The sequence below is a fragment of the Emys orbicularis genome, chromosome 20, assembly GCF_028017835.1.
Source record: "Emys orbicularis isolate rEmyOrb1 chromosome 20, rEmyOrb1.hap1, whole genome shotgun sequence".
Classification (NCBI taxonomy): Eukaryota; Metazoa; Chordata; order Testudines; family Emydidae; genus Emys; species Emys orbicularis.
The window spans coordinates 19,685,049-19,706,267 of record NC_088702.1 but is presented as its reverse complement, the minus strand read 5'-3'; the positions used below and the strand labels follow the sequence as shown (position 1 = coordinate 19,706,267).

Genomic DNA, 21,219 nt, shown 5'->3' with positions numbered 1-21,219 from the left:
TATAAGGCCTGCTTTTTAATCCTTTAGTCATCCTTGTGATGTGCTACATCTTATCTCGTGCCCCCCGAGAGAGTTAAATTGTAAGGCTGTTGTCTTCAGTGGGATTCTGGGAGAGGGTGTGTTTACTATGCAGCATAAGTTGAGGGGGCAGCACTGATTCCAGGGGGGTGGTTGGACTGCATTGCAACTCTGAACAGGGGGTGCTAGATAGAGGATCAGCACCTCAAGAGCAGGCATGGGGACCTCAAGACGGGCAGTGCCTGGGCTCTGTTCAGACTCTGGAGGCTTAAATATGAAAGGCAGTTGCTGGGTCTCCCTACAGCAGTCTGGTGAGTGGCCAAGAGGGGGCGCTCAATCCGAGCTGTGACAGTTGCTTCCTAACAGGTTGTGTGGGTTTTGCTGCTTCTGCTGTCACAATCCAGGAGAGCGAGGAGAGGGGCTCTGGAAGGAGCTACCACATTTTTCCCCAATAGCGTTCGACATTGCCCTTCCTGAAATGATCCAAACAGCAACACTGCATTCATGTGTTTTGCAAAATATATTGTTCTACTGCTCTAGACTGGGATTTTCAGACAGGCCTAAGGAAGTTAGTTGTCCAGCTCCTTTAACTCCTTTAGTCTCCTTTGAAAAATGTCACCCTAATGTATTTTTTTTTCTGAAAAGATTGTGTTTGTCCTGTGAAGGATAGATACTGCTGGTCCCGGCGTAGAGAGGAGGAGTTGTTGAGGCTGAGGAGCCAGGGAAGTGGCTGAAGCCCAAAATAATTTAGAACAAATTAAGCCTTCTCATAAGTTTGTGCCATAACTCGTGTCCTTTCAAGAAGCAAGACTGAGGCGCAGTTTCTGGGTTGTTTTGATGGGAGCGAATGCCTGTGTGATGTTCAGGCCAAAAGAGTGTAACTGTTCGGGAAAGGGTTCGTTTTATGGAGTGCAAGGAGACATCTCCAGACCTCTGGGGATTATGTGCTGGAACATCTACCCTGAAAGGAAAATTGCCACTTGTTCTTCCAGTCACAGCCTGGGAACTGTCACTCTGGAGCTCAGGTTGCAGACCCTTTTCCTTCCTGCTCCATTGGATTTGTGAGTTGCTCAATTATTTATTTTTTCCCGGTGCTTCCCAACCGAGGAAGAGGGAGGGATATTGGAGAGCACAACCTATTCCCTCTGCCTCACCTACACAAAGTTCAGAATTCCCTAACTGAAATGACAGCACTTGGGCCTGGTCTAAACATAAGGCCGTTTTCCTCAACCTAATTATGTCAGTGTCCACACTGCAGCCCTGTCCCGCTGATGAAAGTGCCCTCCTACACCGACATCATAACTCCACGAGAGGCGTAGCACTTATGTTGGTGTAGTTAGGGTGACGCAGTGTCTGTGCAAACACTGTGTTACTTACATCGTCTGTTTGCTGTCTTGAGCCCGGCTACCCCCGGGTCCCCACTCCCAGCCAGGCTGCTGCCCGGAGGCTCCCCGCTCCCCGTTCAGAGAGTCAAGAACCCCGGGCAGCTGGGCCCCGCTCCCACTGGGGGTGGCAGGGCGGGGGAGGCAGCTGAGCTCCTGGAGGGGAGCTGCACTGAACTGAGAGCTTTGGCTCTCAGCCTCCCTCACTGCCCCTCTTTAGTCTGGGGAAGCGCTCCTGGTGAGGACACGCATCACCGACAGAAGGAGGGTAGTGTGGACATCAGCCACCACAGTAAGTACTAACATAGGTCGACTTAGGGCTGTAGTGTAGAAATGCCCTGAGAATGGAGCAAATCCCGCGCCAGTCTGGAAGTCAAATTAATTTACAGAGAAACATTTTAAAAAGAAACAATCCCAAAGCTTTTTGTGCGGTTGAATTTAGTTTTATTTTTGCAAAGCTCTTGGCATTCCCCAGGGCAACAGAGGCACAGAGCTTTTTGCCCTTGTTCCATCGAAAGACACCACAATCAATGAGCAGCACAGTAATCAGTTAGAGTCGCAATCAGTCCGATTGATGATTCTCATGTGACATTTGATTGGTCAGGAGAGGTGTGAGGCAGCAGCATGGGAAGTGTAATGGCAGGCATCGTCACCGGTTCAGCAGATCTGGTTTCATCAGCGTGTCTCTTATTAATTCATCATTCCAGGGTCTGCAGGACCAGGGAGAGATGGCAAACAGCAATTACGGTCCCAGTAACCCACTGGGAATTAGACAAGTACCCTCCCCCATACCCTGAAGGATTCCGTCCCTTTCTATCCCCAGCCAGCTGGGCGCATTTTACATCAGTGCCCTTTGCAAACTGTGTTATTGATAGACTGGAAAAGGGAGTCAGAGAGGAGTCAGAGCCCCGCCGATCAGCTCCTCTCTCTGCCCCAGCAGTGTGCAGCGGTGTGCAGGGGGTGCTGGGGGCGAGGGGGGAGGAGCGAGGGTGGGGCACGCTCTGGGAAAGGGGCGCAATGGGACAGCAAGAGGTGGGGCAGAGCAGGGGCTGGAAGAGGCAGAGCGGGGGTGGGGCCTTAGGGGAAGGTGTGGAGTGGGGGCAGGGCCTGGGGCAGAGCTGGGGGTTGAGGACCCCCCGGCACATTAGAAAGTCAGCACCTCAAACATTTAACAACAGTGTTTTTTGCAAATGAAAAAAAATTATGATTTTGTTTTCTGTTGAGAAACCAAAAAAAGGCCTGGGCTATTTTTGAAACTAGAAGGAAAAGAAGAACTGGAAGCTGTTTTATTGAATCTTATGACACATCCTGAGAAGAGAAGAGGCTCTTTCCTGAACTCTCACTTAGGTTAGCAGGAGAATCAAAAGCGCAATGGGCACTTCTGTACCCAGCACTGTAGGGGGCAGTGTCATTTTGTGGCTGGGTTACTGGACCAGGAGTGTAGTTGAAACCATGTATATGATTGGCCTTGGTGATACTATTATCTCCACTCCAGAGGTGCAGAATGACAGCATTAGCAGCCAATCACAGGGTGTTTCCTTACTGCTCAGGATAAGAAATAGAGCTGGTCAAAGTTTTTCCAAATGAATTTTTTTTCTAGACTGACCTGTACCTAGCCCATAACTTCTGTTTTATTTAGAGCATACCTTCTCTAAAGCTATCCTATCTAAATGTAAAAACTTTCTGTGATCAAGGCCCTATCAACATTAGCACTTTTTTCGGAAAAATGTCTGTCTCTCAGGGGTGTGAAAAAAATACCCCCCTAAGTGACACACTTCGCCAGCATAAGCGGTAATGTGCACAGCGCTATGTCGGCAGGAGAGCGTCAATTGCCGACATTGCTACCACCGTTCGTTGGGGGTGGTTTTATTACATCGACGAGACAGCTCTCTCCCGTCAGGTGGAGAGAGCTTACAGTGGGACAGCTGCATTGGTACAGCTGTGCCGCTGTAAGCTCTCTAGTGTAGACATAGCCAGAGACTCCACCACATCCTAGGTTAATCATTCCAATGGTTAATGAATACTGTTAAAATTTGCACCTTCTTTCTTGATTCAAGCAACAGAGGGTCCTGTGGCACCTTTAAGACTAACAGAAGTATTGGGAGCATAAGCTTTCGTGGGTAAGAACCTCACTTCTTCAGATGCAAGTAATGGAAATCTCCAGAGGCAGGTATAATCTCCAGAGGCAGCACCTCCAAGGGGCTTCACTCTCTACATTTGTCCTACAAATTCTCTAACCTCATTCTTCAATGGCACGGGGGCTTTTTCCTCTTCACTTATGTCTTTACTTGTAGAGATCATGGAGTTCTTCCTGCTGCCTTATTAGAGTCATATTGGCAATATTTGGGGAAGGTAGCTGTGGACTGACCTATGTGCATAGAGTATGGAGGTTTCTTAAGAAGCGTGGACAGGTTTCACTCAGGTAAGAAGGGAAACAAAACAACCACTAGAGCAGGTGAGGTACTATAGACTCTAAGACATCTTCACTTGGTGAGTGCGCTCATGTCTCCTCAAGGAGCCTGACTCTGTGAAGTCTTGAGCACAGTAAGCGCAAGAGTAGGGTTTTTCTCCAGTATGGATCCGCTGATGACGCTGTAGTGATGCCAGCCGCGTGAAGGTTCCACCACACTCCTCACAGTAGAAAGGGCGCTCTCCAGAGTGAGTTTGCTGATGCCTTTTCAACCTGAGCAGCTGGATAAAGGACTTTCCACATTCTTGACACTGATATGGTTTGTCCTGTCGGTGGATCACCTTGTGTTTCGACAGCAAATTAGGTTTATGGAAACCTTTGCCACATGTTGGACAGATGTAAGGTTTAGACTGTTCTCCTCCAGGCTTTTGGTCATCTGAACACTGCTGATAGGTATCTCCGCCACCATTTTGGTTCTGGTGCACTGAAGACCATGGGTTCCTAACCATACCATTTCCTAAAATTTTTGAACGTTCAATCTTGTGGACGTTGCGTAGGTGCCTCCAGACGTCAGCCATACGGATGAACCCCTTGTCACACTCCGGACACTTGTGTGGCCTGTCACTAGAATGAACGAGCTTGTGCATTCGCAAGTTCGCAGCACGGAAGAACTCTTTGCCACAGATTGGGCATTGGTATGAATGCTCTGTCAGGTGGATCTGTTTGTGTTCCTGTAATTCAACCAGATCCTGGAAAGAGGCACCACACTTCTTGCACCTATAAGGCAAAGCTTCTCCAGAGATGGGCTCCAGGTCCTCCTCACCAAAGGCATCAATAAGAATGATGTTTTCATCATCCTCACTTAGCCCTCCCTGAGGTTCCTCAGAGTGCTCAGAGGAGTAAAGCTCCAGATCCTCATCTTCACATTGCAGGTCAAAATTGGTGCTAGAGGTGACAAACACTGCAGCGGTGGTTGAATCACGCTTCTGGTAGTAGTTTTCATAGGTTTCCTCCTCTTCACACTGCAATTCTACAGGGAGTTCCTGTCTAACTGAAGGTCCAGCAAGGCTGCAAGCAGGACTAGATGGTGGTGAGTAATCTTCCTCTACCTCCAGCTGGAGGCTGGCTTTGCGACCCATCCGTTCAGAGATATGGCTGGAGTCATCTGATTTCTTGATTCAATTTGTCTAGCTTCAGTTTTAGATGATTGGATCTCATCTTCCTTTGTTTGATTAAAGAGCAATCTCCCATCACAAATCTCTTCCCCTGGCAGTTACGTATATGCCAGGATCAAGTCACCTCTTAACTGTCTCTGTGGTAAATTAAATAGATTGCGCTTCTTGTCTTTGGACTCCCCGGGCTCTCTCAGCTAGCTGAACCTCTGAGCCCACCTCTGGAGGCCAATGGCTCTCCTTTGTTTAATCTGATTGAAAGGTCCAAAAATAATGTAAAAGCCCCAAAAGGAGAGTAAATTCTGAATACTCACAAACAAATCACCTTCATGGCTTAAATCAGCCTAGAAGGAAAAAAAAAAAACGATTACTAAAACATTAATTCCTTGTTGCTGCTCTTTCTCTGGGAGCAGTGAAATGAAAATGATGTCCTGAAAGGAACTGGACTCAAACGGCTGCTGGTTGGGAAACGGGAGCCAGTGTGGTCTGGTAAAAAGGGAGCTGGGCTGGGAGACAAGAGCTCGGGGATCTGTTCTGGGCTCTGCTGCTGACTTTCCTGGTGACTTTAGATGAGTCGCTTCCCCTGCCTGTGCCTTTCTTTCTTCTTCTCTTTGCCTTCCTTCATTTAGTCTGATCGGTCGTAGCTAAATGCACCAGAATCACTTTACAGACATTCAGAGTCAAGTGTCTATGGAGAGCACCACCAGCAGGGCTCAATGTGAATTTTTTTCTAGACTGACCTCCTGAATGACACAGGGCAGAGAATCTCACCCAATGATTCCTGCGTCTAGCCCATAACTTCTGTTCCGTTTAGAGCATAACTTTCGTAAAGATATCCCATCGAGATTTACAGACTTTCGGTCATTAAGGCCATATCTACATTACCATTTACGTCAGCAAAACTTATGTTGCTCAGAGGTGTGAACAAAATACCCCCGTGAGTGGCTTACGTTTCGCCAGCACAAACAGTAGGGAGCACAGCGCTGTGTTGGTGGGAGAGCTTGGACTCCCTGGGCTCTCTGAGCTAGCCAAACCTCTGAGCCCACCTCTGGAGGCCAATGGGCTTCCTATGTTTAATCTGATTTAAAGGCTAATCTAAAAGCCCCAAAGGAGAGTAAATTCTGAATACTCACAGACAAATCACCTTCATGGCTTAAATCAGCCTAGAAGAAAAAAAACCTATTACTAAAACATTAATTCCTTGTTGCTGCTCTTTCTCTGGGAGCAGAGAGTGTCTTTGGAGAGCACCAGCAGCAGGACTCAATGTGAATTTTTTTCTAGACGGACCTCCTGGGTGGGTTGGTGTTGGATGAGTGGGTGGCGGGGGGGAGACAGGCACGTGGGGCTTGTACTCACCACGCGATTTCCTACCGAGTCTTCAGTGGCACCTCAGCAGCGGGGGGGATTCTTCACTCGCTCCAGGTGAAGTACCTGCCGCTGAAATGTCACCGAAAACCCGGAGCGAGTGAAGACCCCTCCCTGCCCCCCGCCGCCGAGGACCTGGTAGGGAACCAGTTCTTAGGATTTTGGGAGCTCATCACTGGCCAGATCTACATTACCACTTTTCTTGGCTACAATTATTTCTCTCCGGGGTGTGAAAAATATACCCCACTTAGTGACATACGTTTTCGCAGCATAAACAGCAGTGTGCACAGCGCTATGTTGGTGGGAGAGCATCTCCGGCGGCTCGCTGGGGGTGGTTTCATTACATCGATGGGAGAGCTCTCTCCCGTCGGCGTAGAGCGGCTACACGAGAGATCTCACAGTGGCAGAGCGGCATCGGTACAGCCGTGCCCCTGTAAGGTCTCTGGCATAGACATAGCCAGAGACTCCACCACACACTAGGTTAATGGTTCCAAAGCTTAATGAATACTGTTAATATTAGCACCTTCTTTCTTCATTCAGTTTGTCTAGCTTCGGTTTTAGATTACTAGATCTTTTCTTCCTTTCTTTGATGAAAGAGCAATCTCCCATCAGAATTTCCCCCCCTTCAGTTACGTCTATACCAGGATCAAGTCACCTCTTAAGTGTCTCTGTGGTAAATTAAATAGATTGCGCTTCTTGTCTTTGGACTCCCCGGGCTCTCTCAGCTAGCCTAACCTCTGTGCCCACCTCTGGAGGCGAATGCCCTTCCTATGTTTAATCTGATTGAAAGGTCCCAAACTAATGTAAAAGCCCCAAAAGGAGAGTAAATTCTGAATACTCACAGACAAATCACCTTCATTGCTTAAATCAGCCTAGAAGAAAAAATAAACGATTACTAAAACATTAATTCCTTGTTGCTGCTCTTTCTCTGGGAGCAGTGAAATGAAAATGATGTCCGGAAAGGAACTGGACTCAAACGGCTGCTGGTTGGGAAATGGGAGCCAGTGTGGTCTGGTAAAAAGGGAGCTGGGCTGGGGGACAAGAGCTCGGGGATCTGTTCTGGGCTCTGCCGCTGACTTTCCCAGTGACTTTAGGTGAGTCACTTCCCCTCTCTGTGCCTTTCTTTCTTCTCTTTGCCTTCCTTCATTTAGTCTGATAGGTCACTGTTAAATGCACCCGAATCACTTTACAGACTCTCAGAGTCAACTGGCTTTGGAGAGCACCACGAGCAGGGCTCAACATGCACCCAAACCGCTAGGCAGGCAAAGGCAGGAGTTATTTAGTTCTGCTCTTTCTCCGATATTGTTGAAATCACACTTCTTTCATGGCAGTGGCTCAGCCAGGCAACTCCTGGCGTGGGAAATTTCCCAGCTCCCTGGTCGATTTCCACCCTCCCTCCTATTGAAATATTTCCTAGATCCCCATATGCTTCACTGGTTTCTATGTTAGGAAACCCCTTTTTTCAAATGGGCTAAATTCTTTTCTGGAGTAAACTGGCATTTCTCTGTTGACTTCAGTGGCGTGAGGCCGATTTACATCTGCTGGGGAGCTGCCCCCTGGTGTAGTTGAGACCATGTCTATGATTGTCTGTGGTGATGCTATTATCCCCACTCCAGATGTGCAGAATGAGAGAATTCCCAGTGAATCACAGCTGCCAGTGTGTCTGACTCTGCTGAGAAGTGGTTCTTATCACGGCGGTAAAGAACAGAGCCCACAGAGAACCAACAAACTGGCTATTGGGAAAATGGGAGAACTGACACTGCAAAGAACACCTGGATTAACTCTGACTTCCCCCAGAGGATTTAGAAGCCCATTGCTTTGTCTTTTGCCTTAATACTTTTACATCTGTCCGGGCTTTTCCGGCTGACCACTGGGCTCAGCATTGGGGCTTGAGAAGAGGTTCTGCGATAATATAAGACAGTGAGACAGCCTGACAGCAAAGCTACTTTGAATAGTCACCCCTGGGACTCTTGCAGATACGCTCCGAGAAGCCTGCAAGGAAATTGCTGCTAGTTACTTGATCCTGCGCTTTCTCCAATACCATCAACATTTAGCAGATTCCCTCACATTGTCCATAGCTGAACCACACCATGGCTACGCTAGGAGCACCTTGTCAGTATAGCTATCCGGGTGCACTGTTATCGCTGCAGCTTATTCTAGTCCCGCCTGAGCAAAATAAGCTATGCAAGCAACAGCACAGTTTTGCTGCTATAACTGTGTCTACACTAGTGGCTTTTGCTTGCACAGCCATGTCAGCCGGGGACCAAACATCTTCACACCCTGCAGCAACATAGCTATGCTAGTAGATGTCTGTAGTGTAGACATGGCCCAAGACAGGTCTGCAGTGGGAAACCTCCCCACTACTGTTCATTCTGAGTGCTGGGATTGACCTCCAGAATTTGGGAGCTTCCTTCCTGAGTCTGACTCATCTGGATAAGGATTGAGGTGGTTGAAATTTTTCCAAATGAATTTTTGTGAAAAATTTGTTGATTTGTTTTCACATTTTTTCATTGTTTGGAGAAAATCAGAAAGGGAAAAGTTTTGCAGTTTTTTCATTTATGATTACCACCCCATTTCTTTTTTTCCAGAACTGTTTGAAAAATTATGCGTGTTTTGGGAAATTTTAAAATATGTGGGTTTCAACATTTTTCCAAAATTGATTGAAACTGAATGATAAACTGAAAATATCCCCACCTTTACTTTTCCACTTAAAGAGGGAGGCGAAGGAAATGGAGTCTGGGAATCAAAAAGCAAAACTTTCCCCATTGTTTGGTTTTAATTCTTTTGGATGAAAAAACAGAAAATAGTGTAAGAAACACATTTTTCCATTAAAATTTTCATTTTGGGCAAAAAATAATTTTTGGTTAACTAGAGCTGGTTGAATTTTTCTCTTCCTAATTTTTCAGCTGAAAAGTGTTTTTTTCAACCATAGTTGGAGCTTTAGCAGAAAAAAATCATGTAGATGAAAAATTAGAATCTGAACATTATGAGGGGAAATTTTGGTGATTTTGGTTTTCCACAACAATATATTTTTAGTGAAACCCTCAAATATTGAACCACGGTGTTTTTTGAAAAGCAAAAATTCTATTGGTTTCATTTTGAGTTGAAAAAAAAAAAAACCGTCATGGGCTATTTTTAAAACTAGAAGAAAAAGAAGAATTTTGAAGCTCTTTTATTTAATCTTCTCTCTCTTCCTGAGAAGAGCTGAGAGTCTTTCCTGGACTCAGGTTAGGAGGAGATTTCCAAAAGCTCAGGGAGCAGTTCTGCAGTATAGGACACAGGATCTTTCAGAGGACACGTCACTGGATAAGGAGGCAGGAGAGCTCGGGTCTAGTTCCAGCTATGCCACTGCCAATGGCAATGAAAACTAGCAGTGTTTGAATGCTTACCCATGGGCGCAGTATCGCGCTGCTTTCCTTTGGGCAAAGGATGGAGAGGAGGAGAGCGGCAGCCACAATCTGGAGCTTCATCTTGGATTCTGTTTGGTTCTTCCAGGTCCTGCCGGCTGCCGGGTTTAGCAGCTGTATTTATACAGTGCGTCGTATCTGACATTACAAGCTTGATTGCCCAAACTCAATACCCGCATTATCGAGGAGACCAATCGCCTTTATCAATCAGGAAAGGTCAGAGATTTCATTTATCACTAAATTCCACCATATGGAATCAACTCCCTGCTTCCAAAGGCTGGGAGCCAACTTCAGGCGGAAGAATGAATTGTATTATTCCTCTCTATGATGGGTCTTGAGATGACTCATCTTAGTGTCAGAGTACAGGCCAAATTGTGCTTTATCTGCACCTTTTATTCCCACTTGAAGGCTGGGTAACAGGCAGGGAACATGGTTCATAATAAGCTTCATTTATCTTATGCCCTTTACCAGATTGTAACACCAAGGGCCAAGTCTCCAGTTAGTGTGAATTGGCTGCTTCTCCACTGGAGTCAAGGGGGATGGATCCCCAGCTCTTACAAGTCAGCTGTTGCTAAGTTGGAGTCACTGGGGCCAGAATCCCAGTTGGTGTAAATTGCTCCATGGAAGCCAATGGGACAGATCTTCCTCCAGGGTAAACCACCAAAGCTCTATTGGAGACACTGGGACCAGTTCCTCAGCTCATGTAAATTGGCCGTTCCCCGCAGGCTTCAATGGGGCAGAGCCCAGCTTGTGTAGAGGGGCCATACCTCCACTGAAGTCAGCAGGGCTACGCTGATTGTTGCCAGTGCACCATCTAGCCCTGAGCCTGTTATTGTTATTATCTGAGTGACAGTAATGCTTAGAGGACCCAACCAAGTTCAGGGTGGCAGAGTACGCACTAGTCTGGGAGTCAGGAGACCTGGGTTAAATTCTCAGCTCAGCACTGACTTGCTGGATGATCTGGGGCAAGTCAATTCTCTCTTTGAATGCCTGCACTCTGTCTGTTTTGTCTCATTAGATGGTAAACTTTTTGTGGCAGGGACTGTCTCTCGCTGTGTATACAGCACTAGCACAACGGGGCCCTGATCTCAGCTGGGGCAGAGACTGTGTCTTACTGTGTGTCTGTGCAGCACCTGGCACAATGGACCCTGACCTCGGTCACGTCCTGTCAGTGCCAGGTTAATAGAAATTATAACAAAAACCAACAGCAGGGAAGTCTGTGAGAGATCAGCAACTCTGAAAACCTGGCCCACATGGGGACGGCTTCAAACAGAGCAGTGGTTCTCAACCTAGTTATCAATGTGGGGCACATATTCAATGTGTTACCTGGGCCACAGGTTGAGAACCTTTAGGGGGGAGGGATAATTCAGTGGTGTGAGCATTGGCCTGTTAAACCCAGGGTTGTGAGTTCAATCCTTGAGGGGGCCACTTAGGGATCTGGGGTAAAATCAGTACTTGGTCCTGCTAGTGAAGGCAGGGGGCTAGACTTGATGACCGTTCAAGGTCCCTTCCAGTTCTATGAGATAGGTATATCTCCATATATTATTCTAACCACAGCACTCCCCCAACCTCCCCACAGACCCCCCCATGCCCAGTGCCCCCCACCCAGAGACTCCTCCACATACCGGGGTCAGGAGCGAGCCCGGATCCCACCGCACGGCAGGGCAGGCGGGACCCCGGACCCTGCTGTGTGCTAATTGGGCTGCCTGCAGGTTGAGAACCACTGAAACAGAGTTAGGGTGACCGGATGTCCCGATTTTATAGGGACAGTTCTGATTTTTGGGTCTTTTTCTTATATAGGCTCCTATTCCACCCACCCCCTGTCCCGATTTTTCACATTTGCTGTCTGGTCACCCTAAACAAAGTCAGCCAAAATCTGTAGCCAACTTGGGAACGTATTGCCCTTTATCTTCCAAGCAAGAGGACTGGACTCTGGAAGACTCATCAAGGCTATTAAAGGGGATGGGAGTCAGGACTCCTGAGTTCTCTCAACCCTACCATAATTATGCTAGGCATGTTATAGGCTACATTAGAGTGGGTTGGTAGCACCAATCTAATTAATATTGAGATGTGAATTGGGTTCGGTAGGGATGGCTGAGATGGACTCTCTCTGACACAACACTGTATCTGAAGAGCCAGCACCCGCTCCCTGCCCCACACAAGCTCTGGAAGGTGACGTGTCCCTTGTCCTCTGTGTGCCCGAGTTGGCGTGAGGAGCATGTTCTGTCATTAAGGGATCTGAACAGGTGCGTATTGTTCCTCAACGGGGCTGCTGACTTGTTCTGAAGATCAGGAAGAACAATCCAAAGCCCTTATCTGCTCTTATCAGCAGGAGATGTCTGGCTGCCAGAGATGAACAAGAGGAGACGTTCTTGATGGCTGGTTTCTAGGAAGAATTCTTGCATCGGGGTGATGGCAGGGAGATGTCGCCTCACAGAGGGATTTGCCTCCGGTGACAAGTTAAATGGCCCGTGAGGCAAAGTCAAAGTGGAGCCTCACAAGCTCTTTGTTGCTCTAAGGTTGTTTCCTGATTGTGACAAGTGGGCCGAGAGGGACCCAACAGGAAGAGTCTTTGTCTTTGCAGATAGGTGTGTGAGGTCAGGCAGCGTGAGCTGCCAAGCTGCTCTGCATTTGTGACCCTATCAGGGCCAGATCCCCAGCTGGTGTGAATCAGCCACAGCTCCATTGGAGTCATTGGGGCCCGATCCCCAGCTCATCTAAATGGGGAGTCAATGGGGCCAGATCCCCAGTTCATGTAAATTGTCCATTGCTCCACTGGACTCAATGGGACAGATCCCAGCTTGGGTAGATGGCCATACCTCTTGTGAAGTCAGCAGAGCTACGCTGATCCTTCCAGCCTATGATCTAGCCCTGAGCCGGTTGTTATTATCGGAATACCAGTAATCTAGAGGACCAACCAAGTTCATGGAGTCAGGAGACCTGGGTTTAATTTCTAGCTCAGGTTCTGATCCACTGGATGATCTGGGGCAAGCCAGCTTCTGTCTTTCACCTTCTGCCCTCTGTCTGTTTTGCCGTATCAGATGGCAAGCTTTTTGTGGCAGGGACAATATCTCCCTGTGTGTCTGTGGAACCCAGACACCTCCTAGGTGTGGTGCTCTGTCCCCTCTAGTGGCACCAAGACCAGTTAGAGATTCATGAGTCTGCTCTACAGCCTTAGCTAAGAGCCATGTGGTGTAGCGGCTCATGCATTTAGCTCCAGAGATCCTGGGTTTGATCCCATCCGCCAACGACTGGGGTCTGTCGGCGTTACGTCTGTGCAGTGCTCAGCACAACGGTCCTGGGTATCAGCTGGGGCAGGGACTGTCTCTTGCTGGTCTCTGTGCAGTGGCCGTCACTGTGACGGGATCCCCGGGGTGCAGCCTGGGACCGCTGTGCCCCCTCACCTCTCCAGCCTGGGCTGTCTCTCACAATGCCTTGCTAGTGACCAGCAGCAAACCCCTCCAGGTGCTGTTATCACTCAGCACAAACGCATGTGGAGCCCCACACCCAGCTAGATTGCATGAATGCTTCCAGAGTCGCTCATAAATCACACAGAGAAAGGCACCAGCCAAATTCTTCCAGCTCCCAGCACTGTACCCCAGGAATATACCATCTTGCACGGCTCAAGACCCTTTCTTGAGCAATGCAAGTTTATTAATTGGTTTTCCATTTCATCAATGGAAAGTGGACACACACCAGCCTTTGTAACCTGATCCGATTTACCAAGCACTTCAGGCAAACTCACAGGTAAAGTATCAGAGGGGTAGCCGTGTTAGTCTGGATCTGTAAAAAGCAACAAAGAGTCCTGTGGCACCTTAGAGACTAACAGAAGGGTAAAGATAAAGAGTAATGCAAATTTATTGCCTACAGAAGATAGATTATAAATGATTATAAGTGACGGGCAAAAAGTCAGGGAGAGTTACTAAAGAAAAGAAAATATAAGCACGCAGTCTAAACCTTAACCCTTATCACACTAGACAGTATTTAGGTCAAGCAATGTTCTCACCCCCCTGAATCTTAGTCCTTAATATACAGGTTTGTCTCTTAAACCTGGGCCAGTCTCCTCTGTTGGAGTCTTCAGTCTTCTGAGCGTCCTTGTTGCTTGCAGTGTAGGTGGCGGGGGGGGGGGGGGAGGGAAGGGGAGAGAAAAGGCCCAGCATGAGGCCTCTGGGTTCTGTTTTATATCCTTAATCCATGTGCTTGGAGAACACAAGTCCATGTCTGTCTGGTGGGAACTGCTGAGTCACAAGGTGAAGCAATATGCCCTTGTGTCTCCTGCGAGTGAGTCATGGAATTGTAACTCCTCTGCTGGACAATGGCTGGTGTTGTCTGTAAGCACCCACCCGGGCGTTGGTTACCTCCCTTGTCATTGTTTCTGGAGAGCTAGTATCTGGGTGTTTCCCAAACCCACAGCATATTTTAGTGAAAACCATACAACACAATTCTTATAATTTCATATGCATCGATGATATACATATTTAGATAGAACAGTGGGTTGCAGCACATCATAACCTGATACCTCACATGGCACGATTTATATGCAATATCACAATTATATATAAATGAGGAATACGGGGGTTACAGGGCACTCCCCCGAGCCGTAGAGTGTCTCAGGCATAATGGGGCCCTGATCTCAGCTGGGGCAGGGCCTGTCTCTTTCTGTGTGTCTGTGCACCGCCCGGCACAATGGGGCATCGATCTCAGTTGGGGTCTCTAGGTGCTGGGTTAACATAAATTATAACAAATGCTACATCACTGAAGTCAGTGAGAGATCAGCACCTGTGAAATCCTGACCTAAACTGGGACAGCTACAAACCAAGTCAGACAAAATCAGTGGCCAAGTTGGGAAAGCGTTGGCCTGTATCTTTCATGCCAGACGGATGGACTTTGGAACAGTCTGAAAGGCTATTAAAGAGGATGGGAGTCAGGACTCCGCAGTTCTCTCAACCCTGCCATAATTATGCTGGGCACTGCACAAGCACTGCGTGAGAGACAACTCCTGCCGCCAAAGGGTTTACAATGTATGTGGCCAATGGATGGATTATTATCCCCAGTTTGCAGAGAAGGGGAAACTGAAGCTCAGAGCGAGGCAGTGACTTGCCAAGGTCACACAGGGAGTCTGTGGGAGAGATGGGAATGAAACCCAAATCTCCAGTCTGGTGTTCCTGCCTTATCTACAGCCGCCTAATATCAGGGGCCAGAGAAGTTGATTCTCAGTGACACGAACCACTGAAAGTGATTGCATTTTACAGTCACTTTAAATGTCCCCTTTACACTGGCAGAGAGGTAAAGGGGCCTTAGTATATCTGAGACTCTACTACGTAACAGTGGGTTGGTAGCACCACTCTAGTTAAGATTGAGATGCGGTTTTGGTTCCGCACGCCAAGGGATGGCTGAGATGGACTCTCTCTGACACAACACCATCTCTGAAGAGCCAGTACCCACCCCCTGCCCCACACAAGCTCTGGAAGGCGACATGTCCCTTGTCCTTTATGTGCCCGAGTTGGCGTGAGGAGCATGTTCTGTCATTCAGGGATCTGATCAGATGCGTACTGTTCCTCAACTGGGCTGCTGACCTGCCCTTATCTGCTCTTATCAGCACGAGGCGGATGGCTGCCAGAGATGAACAAGAGGAGGTGTTCTCAGGGCTGGTTTCTAGGAGTGGTCTTGCATCAGGGGTGATGGCAGAGAGAAGTCCCATCACAGAGGGATTTGGCTCCGGTGACAAGTTAAATGTGCCTTGAGGCAAAGTCAAAGAGGAGCCGCACAAGCTCTTTGTTGTTCTGTGGTTGTGACATGTGGGTAGTGACAGACACACTAGGTAGGTGTGCGAGGTAATTCAGGGTGAAATGCTAAGCTGCTCTGTCAGAGCCACGTCTACAGCTGGTGTGAATGGACCACAGCTGCATTGGATTCAACGAGGCCAGATCCCCAGCTGGTGTGAATGGACCATAGCTGCATTGGAGTCAATGAGGCCAGATCCATCCCCTCCTCCCTGAGCTGGAACAGAGCAATAGGCCCTTCTAGTCTGGTATCCTGTCTCTGAAAGTGGCCAGGATTCCACTGGTGCATCATCTGCACCATAGACAGAGTTAATATCACCTCCCTGCTACTGTAGCTGCTAAACTCTGGCGAGAGACCCTCGGAGCAAGATATTCACATGGATAAGTGACTCTCCATTGTTATTCTTCAAGAAAAATGCCGTCTGATATTCCCACTCCAAGGCACAAGGCAGGTTTACTCTGATAGCAAAGAGTCAGCCAAGGCATCCTTGACTGCAAAATATTTCCTGAGTTTCTGGAACAGTTGCTGAGGGCAGTGCATTCTGGGTGATTTCAGAAGGCTTTTTTGTGTAGTTGCAGGAAAACTCCCATAACCCCTGGAGCCTACTGCTTGTTCACTTGTTGACATAGCTTGCAGCAGCACTGCCTTATGGGTGATACCTGAAAGCCTCTCATAGCAGTCTTCACAGCTGCCCTGGAGGAGTGTGGGAGAGGAACTCAACCTGCCGTAAGCCCTGGGAGATGTTCATAAGCCCCCTGGAGCAGGTGATATTTCCAGACTGCCTTCACAACATGGTAACAGCTCAGCAAATATGCCTTGCTTAGCAAACTTTTAACCGGACATGAAACCAGGTTGACCTGATGTGTGTGCATCTACATGACATCCAGAGGGAATCTCTGATACTTAAACACTCTTGTTGTTGTTACCTGCTATATTGCCACTGAAGTTCCCGGAATTCTGCAAAAAATAAGACAGAAGGGGAGGCATTTATTATTTGTATTATGGTAACACATAAAGACCCCTACTTGAGAGCCCATTGACTCAACGGAATTACACTGATTGACACCAGCTGTGCTTCTGGCCCCATCCACATTCTCATCCACTCCTGGAAACCTACAGATAATCCTCAGAAAAACTCATACATCCCAGGGCTGCCTAATTCCTGGCACCAAGCCCGATGGATGGAATTCTGGGAAGCAGGAGGGACAGTTTTGTAGCTGGCTTTGCCAGCAAAGGAGTGGGCAGTTAGTGGGCAGTGAGGCAGTGCTTGATAGTGGAAAGATAACTGCTGATACTCACCGATCTTGCCCCGTTTGGGTATTTCTGCAACAGCGGAAAGAAAAGATGGGTGCTAATAATATTCATTTTCAGCAGTCCACGAAGGTATCAGAACTTCCGTCACTTATAGAATCATAGGGAAGGAACCTCCAGACGTCATCCAGTCCAGTCCCCTGCACTCGTGGCAGGACTAAGTATTATCTAGACCTTCCCTGACAGTGTTTGTCTAAACTGCTCTTAAAAATCCCCCATGATGGAGATTCCACAACCTCCCTAGGCCATTTATTCCAGTGCTTAACTATCCTGACAGGAAGTTTTTCCTAATGTCCAACCTAAATCTCCTTGCTGCAATTTAAGCCCATTGCTTCTTGTCCTAAAGAACTTAGGAACATAAGAATTGTCACACCGGATCAGACCTACAGATCCCTCCTGCCTCTCGCACAGCAATGGGGCCAGAGTCTGGCATCCTGTCTCCTGCAGTGGCCATCAGCAGCAGTTCTAGGAGAAAGGGCACAAAGCTCCCCCTAGTGGACAATGTTGGAACATCATGGGGGGAGGTTTTCTCCTAACTCCCTTTATGGAAGGGGACTGTTGTCCCCTTACTAAAACTCAGTGGGGTGTTTTGGTTGCTAGCTCCCAGTACCAAAAGGAAGGGGGGGGGGGTCGATGGGAAATCAGGACCCTGAGACTGACAGTCCCCAGGAACAATGGGGAGAGGCCAATGCTCCAGGTCAGCCTGATGGACAGGGCGGGCAGGCTCATCAGGAGTCCATGTGAGCTGGGTCAGACAGAGTGGGGCCGAGCTAAGGCGAGAGCAGGGTGTGAAGCGGAGTTGGGGAGCAGAGCCGGGCCGGCCAGAGGGGCCAGACAAGCAGCCAGGAAGCAGGTCAGAGCTGGGAGCAGAGGCACAGAAGCAGCCCACAGAGCAGACCTGTGCTGGGGGCAGAGCTGCAGCAACCAGAGCCGGAGGGGGCAGACAAGCAGCCCAGGAAGCTGGAGGCAGAGCAGCAGCAGCAGCCGTGCTGAGGCAGTGTGGAGCCAGAGCTGAGGCAGAGCGGTGGAGCTGGAGCTGGGGCTGGAGCCGTCTGGAGCTGGGTGCGGTGAGCAGCTGGGGAGAGTGAGGGGGACCCTGGGCACCAGGCCCAGTGCAGGGAGACGCCCCCAGCCAAGAGGCCCTGCAGGCCGCACTGGGAGGGGGATCGTAACCCCGACAGGGCGGGGGCGACGCTGGGAAGAAGGATCCTGCCACCATCCTGAGGATGTGTGGCCACCGCCAGAGCAAGTGTCCGACCTGCAGCATCCCTGCAGCACAGCCAGGGCCTGGGCAGGGCCCTGGGACGTGTGAGGAACAGACTGAATGTCCCTGAGATCTCAGAGTCGCTGGCTGTGGTGTCCCCGTGCCACAGAGCGGGCTGACGGGCTTTCCTTTCACCTTTCCCGTTTTTTCCTTATTTTTTAAAATGGATTGTTTGCTGTTTAATAAATTGTATTTGCTTTGAACTGTATGAAATAATCAGTGGGTCAGGGAAGTGTCCAGTGCAGAGAGAGCCCCCCGGAGTGGGGACACCCCAGCCCGTGTCCTAAGTGACCACGAAAAGGAATCCTGGGCCCAGCCTTGTCGGGGTTTACGAGGACTCTGCAAGACAGGAAAGGGAAGGGGAGTCCTCCAGGGCAGGGAGGCCTCTCGGTAAAGGAAGTGGGAGCAAGGACTCAGATCCTTCCGCTCGCCCATTTCACCAGGGTAGTGCATAAGCCAGGAAAGTTCCCCACAGTAGTGGGACCATTCCCCCACTTACATTTAGTTCGAGGTTGACCTTACCCTTGAGCAGGAGGGTTTCGATCCCTTCCCAAACTCTTCGTTATTTCTCAGACGTCCTCGTTATCCGAACGCTGGATGTTCTTAGTACCTCTCTGCAGCCTGCGCCAGTGAGCCTCCCAGCTAGGGTTGCCAACCCTCCAGGAATGTCCGGGAGTGTCCAGGAATTAAAGAGTCATCTTTAATTAACGATTATGTCATGTGATGAAACCTCCAGGAATACGTCCCACCAAATTTGGCAACTCTGCTCCCAGCCCGGGCCGACAGATGTGGGCTTGCAGCCTCTCACTACTGTTCTAGGAATAGCCGTGTGCGGATCAGGAGGGAGCTCAGGCTCTGAACCCCACCCCTCTCGCCAGCCTTCAGAGCCCAAACTCCAGCCAGAGCTGCGGTTCCAGAGCTTTGTCTACACGGCTAGTTTCAGAGTGCCAGCCCTGCAACCCCAAGTCTGCCGACCCTGGCTGGGAGCCTCGCTTCCACGGGCCGTGTAGAGTAACTTAGAGCCCAGATCCTCAAAGGTAGCTAGGTCTGGGTTGGGAGTCTAAGCCCCATTTTCCAAAGTGAATTAGGCACTTAAGGGCCTGCCTGTTACCGAGCCAAAGGCCATTAGGCTCCTAGAGGGGCAGAGGGGCCAGCTGCCCCACGACAGAAGGTGGCTGTATATGAGCTGCCTAAAATGGAGGCACCCAGAATCACTCATTTTTGGAAATTTCTGACCTGTTTCTTAGTTATACAAAGGCCACTTTAAAAAACTCTGGCAGTGTAAATAGACTTTGATGTGGGTGTAAATCACAGTTACATGGAGCATCACTGACAATCAGTGCCGAAGGCTACTCTCTTTATTGCCTTCCCACAAAACAGTTTGAATTATAACCCTAATACCCAACACTGACTCTCATGTGCTCTCAGCCTTTGCCTTCAAAGGAATGTAAGGCTGAATTTGTCCCATAGCATCCAATGCTGCATCGTTACAGCCAGGCCTGCCGATAGCAATTCCGGGCCCCAGGGCAGAACAGTCAATGGGCGCTCTTCCGGCATGGCCAGGGCTTCTACGTGCCCACCCAGCTGCCTTCACCGCCGCAGGTACCACCTCACACGCGCCTACGAGCCCTGTGGCCCACCTGAGCAATTTAACAGGCCCGGAGCTCCCGGCCAGTGCCGTTGCTACTGTGGCAGTGGTTGGGGGCCCCCAGGCCCTTTTAAATCGCCTGGGCCCCTTTTAAATCGCCTGGGCCCCTGGGCAATTGCCCCCTTCCCCCACCCATCAGCGGGCCTGCTTAGAGCAGAAAACTGAATTGGCAACCTTGAGCCCTGCAGATGAATATTGCCTCCTAATGGGAGCTGTAATTATTGCTGTCTCTGTGTATAGGCACAACCACAAGGAAGACTTCTGCTTCAAAGCGTTCTCTAGACTGCCTCTAATCCAGTGGCTCTGAACCTTTCCAGACAACTGTACCCGTTCCAGGAGTCTGATTTGTCTTGCCTACCCCAAGTTTCACCTCACTCAAAAACGACTTGCATACAAAATCAGACATAAAAATACAAAAGTGTCACAGCCACACTAGTACTGAAAAATTGCCGACTTTCTCATTTTTCCCATATAATTATAAAATAAATCATTTGGACTATAAATACTGTACTTACATTTCAGTGTACAGTATAAACTAGTCATTGTCTGTATGAAATTGTAGTTTGTACTGACTTTGCTAGTGCTTTTTGTGTAGCCTGTTGTAAAACCAGGCAAATATCTAGATGAGTTGATGTACCCCCTGGAAGATCTCTGTGTACCCCCAGGGGTACCCCTACCCTGGTTGAGAACCACTGCTCTAATCACCGTTCACACAGCATGGCTCTCTGACCCCCTCTGGTGGCTGGACCTCTTAGTGGCTTATGTGTCTGCTTTGAGCTAACAGACCTGCTGGGTTCTTTATCCCGTGCAGTAGAGACTCATGCTTTAATATGCTCGGGTACCTTGTAATGGGACATCCTTGGACGGGTCATTACCAGTGGGGATTAGATTTTAACAAAATACATTGCACCAATCTGAAATGAAAACACATTTAAATGGAATTCAAGTTGAATTCATCTGGCAGCTAATTACAATTCTCTGAAGACCGTTGGTGGCTGTAAAGTATACTGCCTGAGCTGAAAGAGTCGTAGCTGTTAAATAAAAGTCAGTAACCAACTACTAAATGTCTATGCTGCCCCGCCTCTTGGAGGCACAAATTCACACTGCATAAGTATGATGTGATTCACATCTGCATTGTCTTTAGATTTTATGGTGGACTCCAGCTTTTCTGGCAAAATTTTGTTCCCAGACACTCCCCACCCCAATCACCTCTCAATTGGACACAGACCCACCTCTCGGGGAAGGCTGCAGGGAAAGATTCCTGCGGGAGAAGGGATTCCTGTACCGGGAATGGACTCCTCAAGGGGAAGTAGAACTGTGGGGAATCAGGAGGCAGCTGGTGGTGCCCCAGAAGTATTGCTGCAGGCTATTGTACCTGGCCCACGATGTCCCTCTCTCAGGACACCAGGGGATTCAGTGCCCCAGGCAGCGGCTGCTGCAGATCTTTTACTGGCCCAG

At 48.9% G+C, this 21,219-nt stretch overlaps 1 protein-coding gene across 1 annotated transcript; it reads right to left on the bottom strand.

Moving 5' to 3' along the window:
- Positions 1-3,601: 3,601 nt before the first annotated feature.
- Positions 3,602-9,817, bottom strand: LOC135892222 (zinc finger protein 571-like). The gene is made up of 2 exons (XM_065419929.1): positions 9,737-9,817; positions 3,602-4,982 (listed from the first exon to the last, which is right to left on the bottom strand). The coding sequence occupies exons 1-2, from the start codon at positions 9,815-9,817 to the stop codon at positions 3,873-3,875; spliced, it is 1,191 nt and encodes a 396-aa protein (XP_065276001.1). The 3' UTR covers positions 3,602-3,872.
- Positions 9,818-21,219: the final 11,402 nt, after the last annotated feature.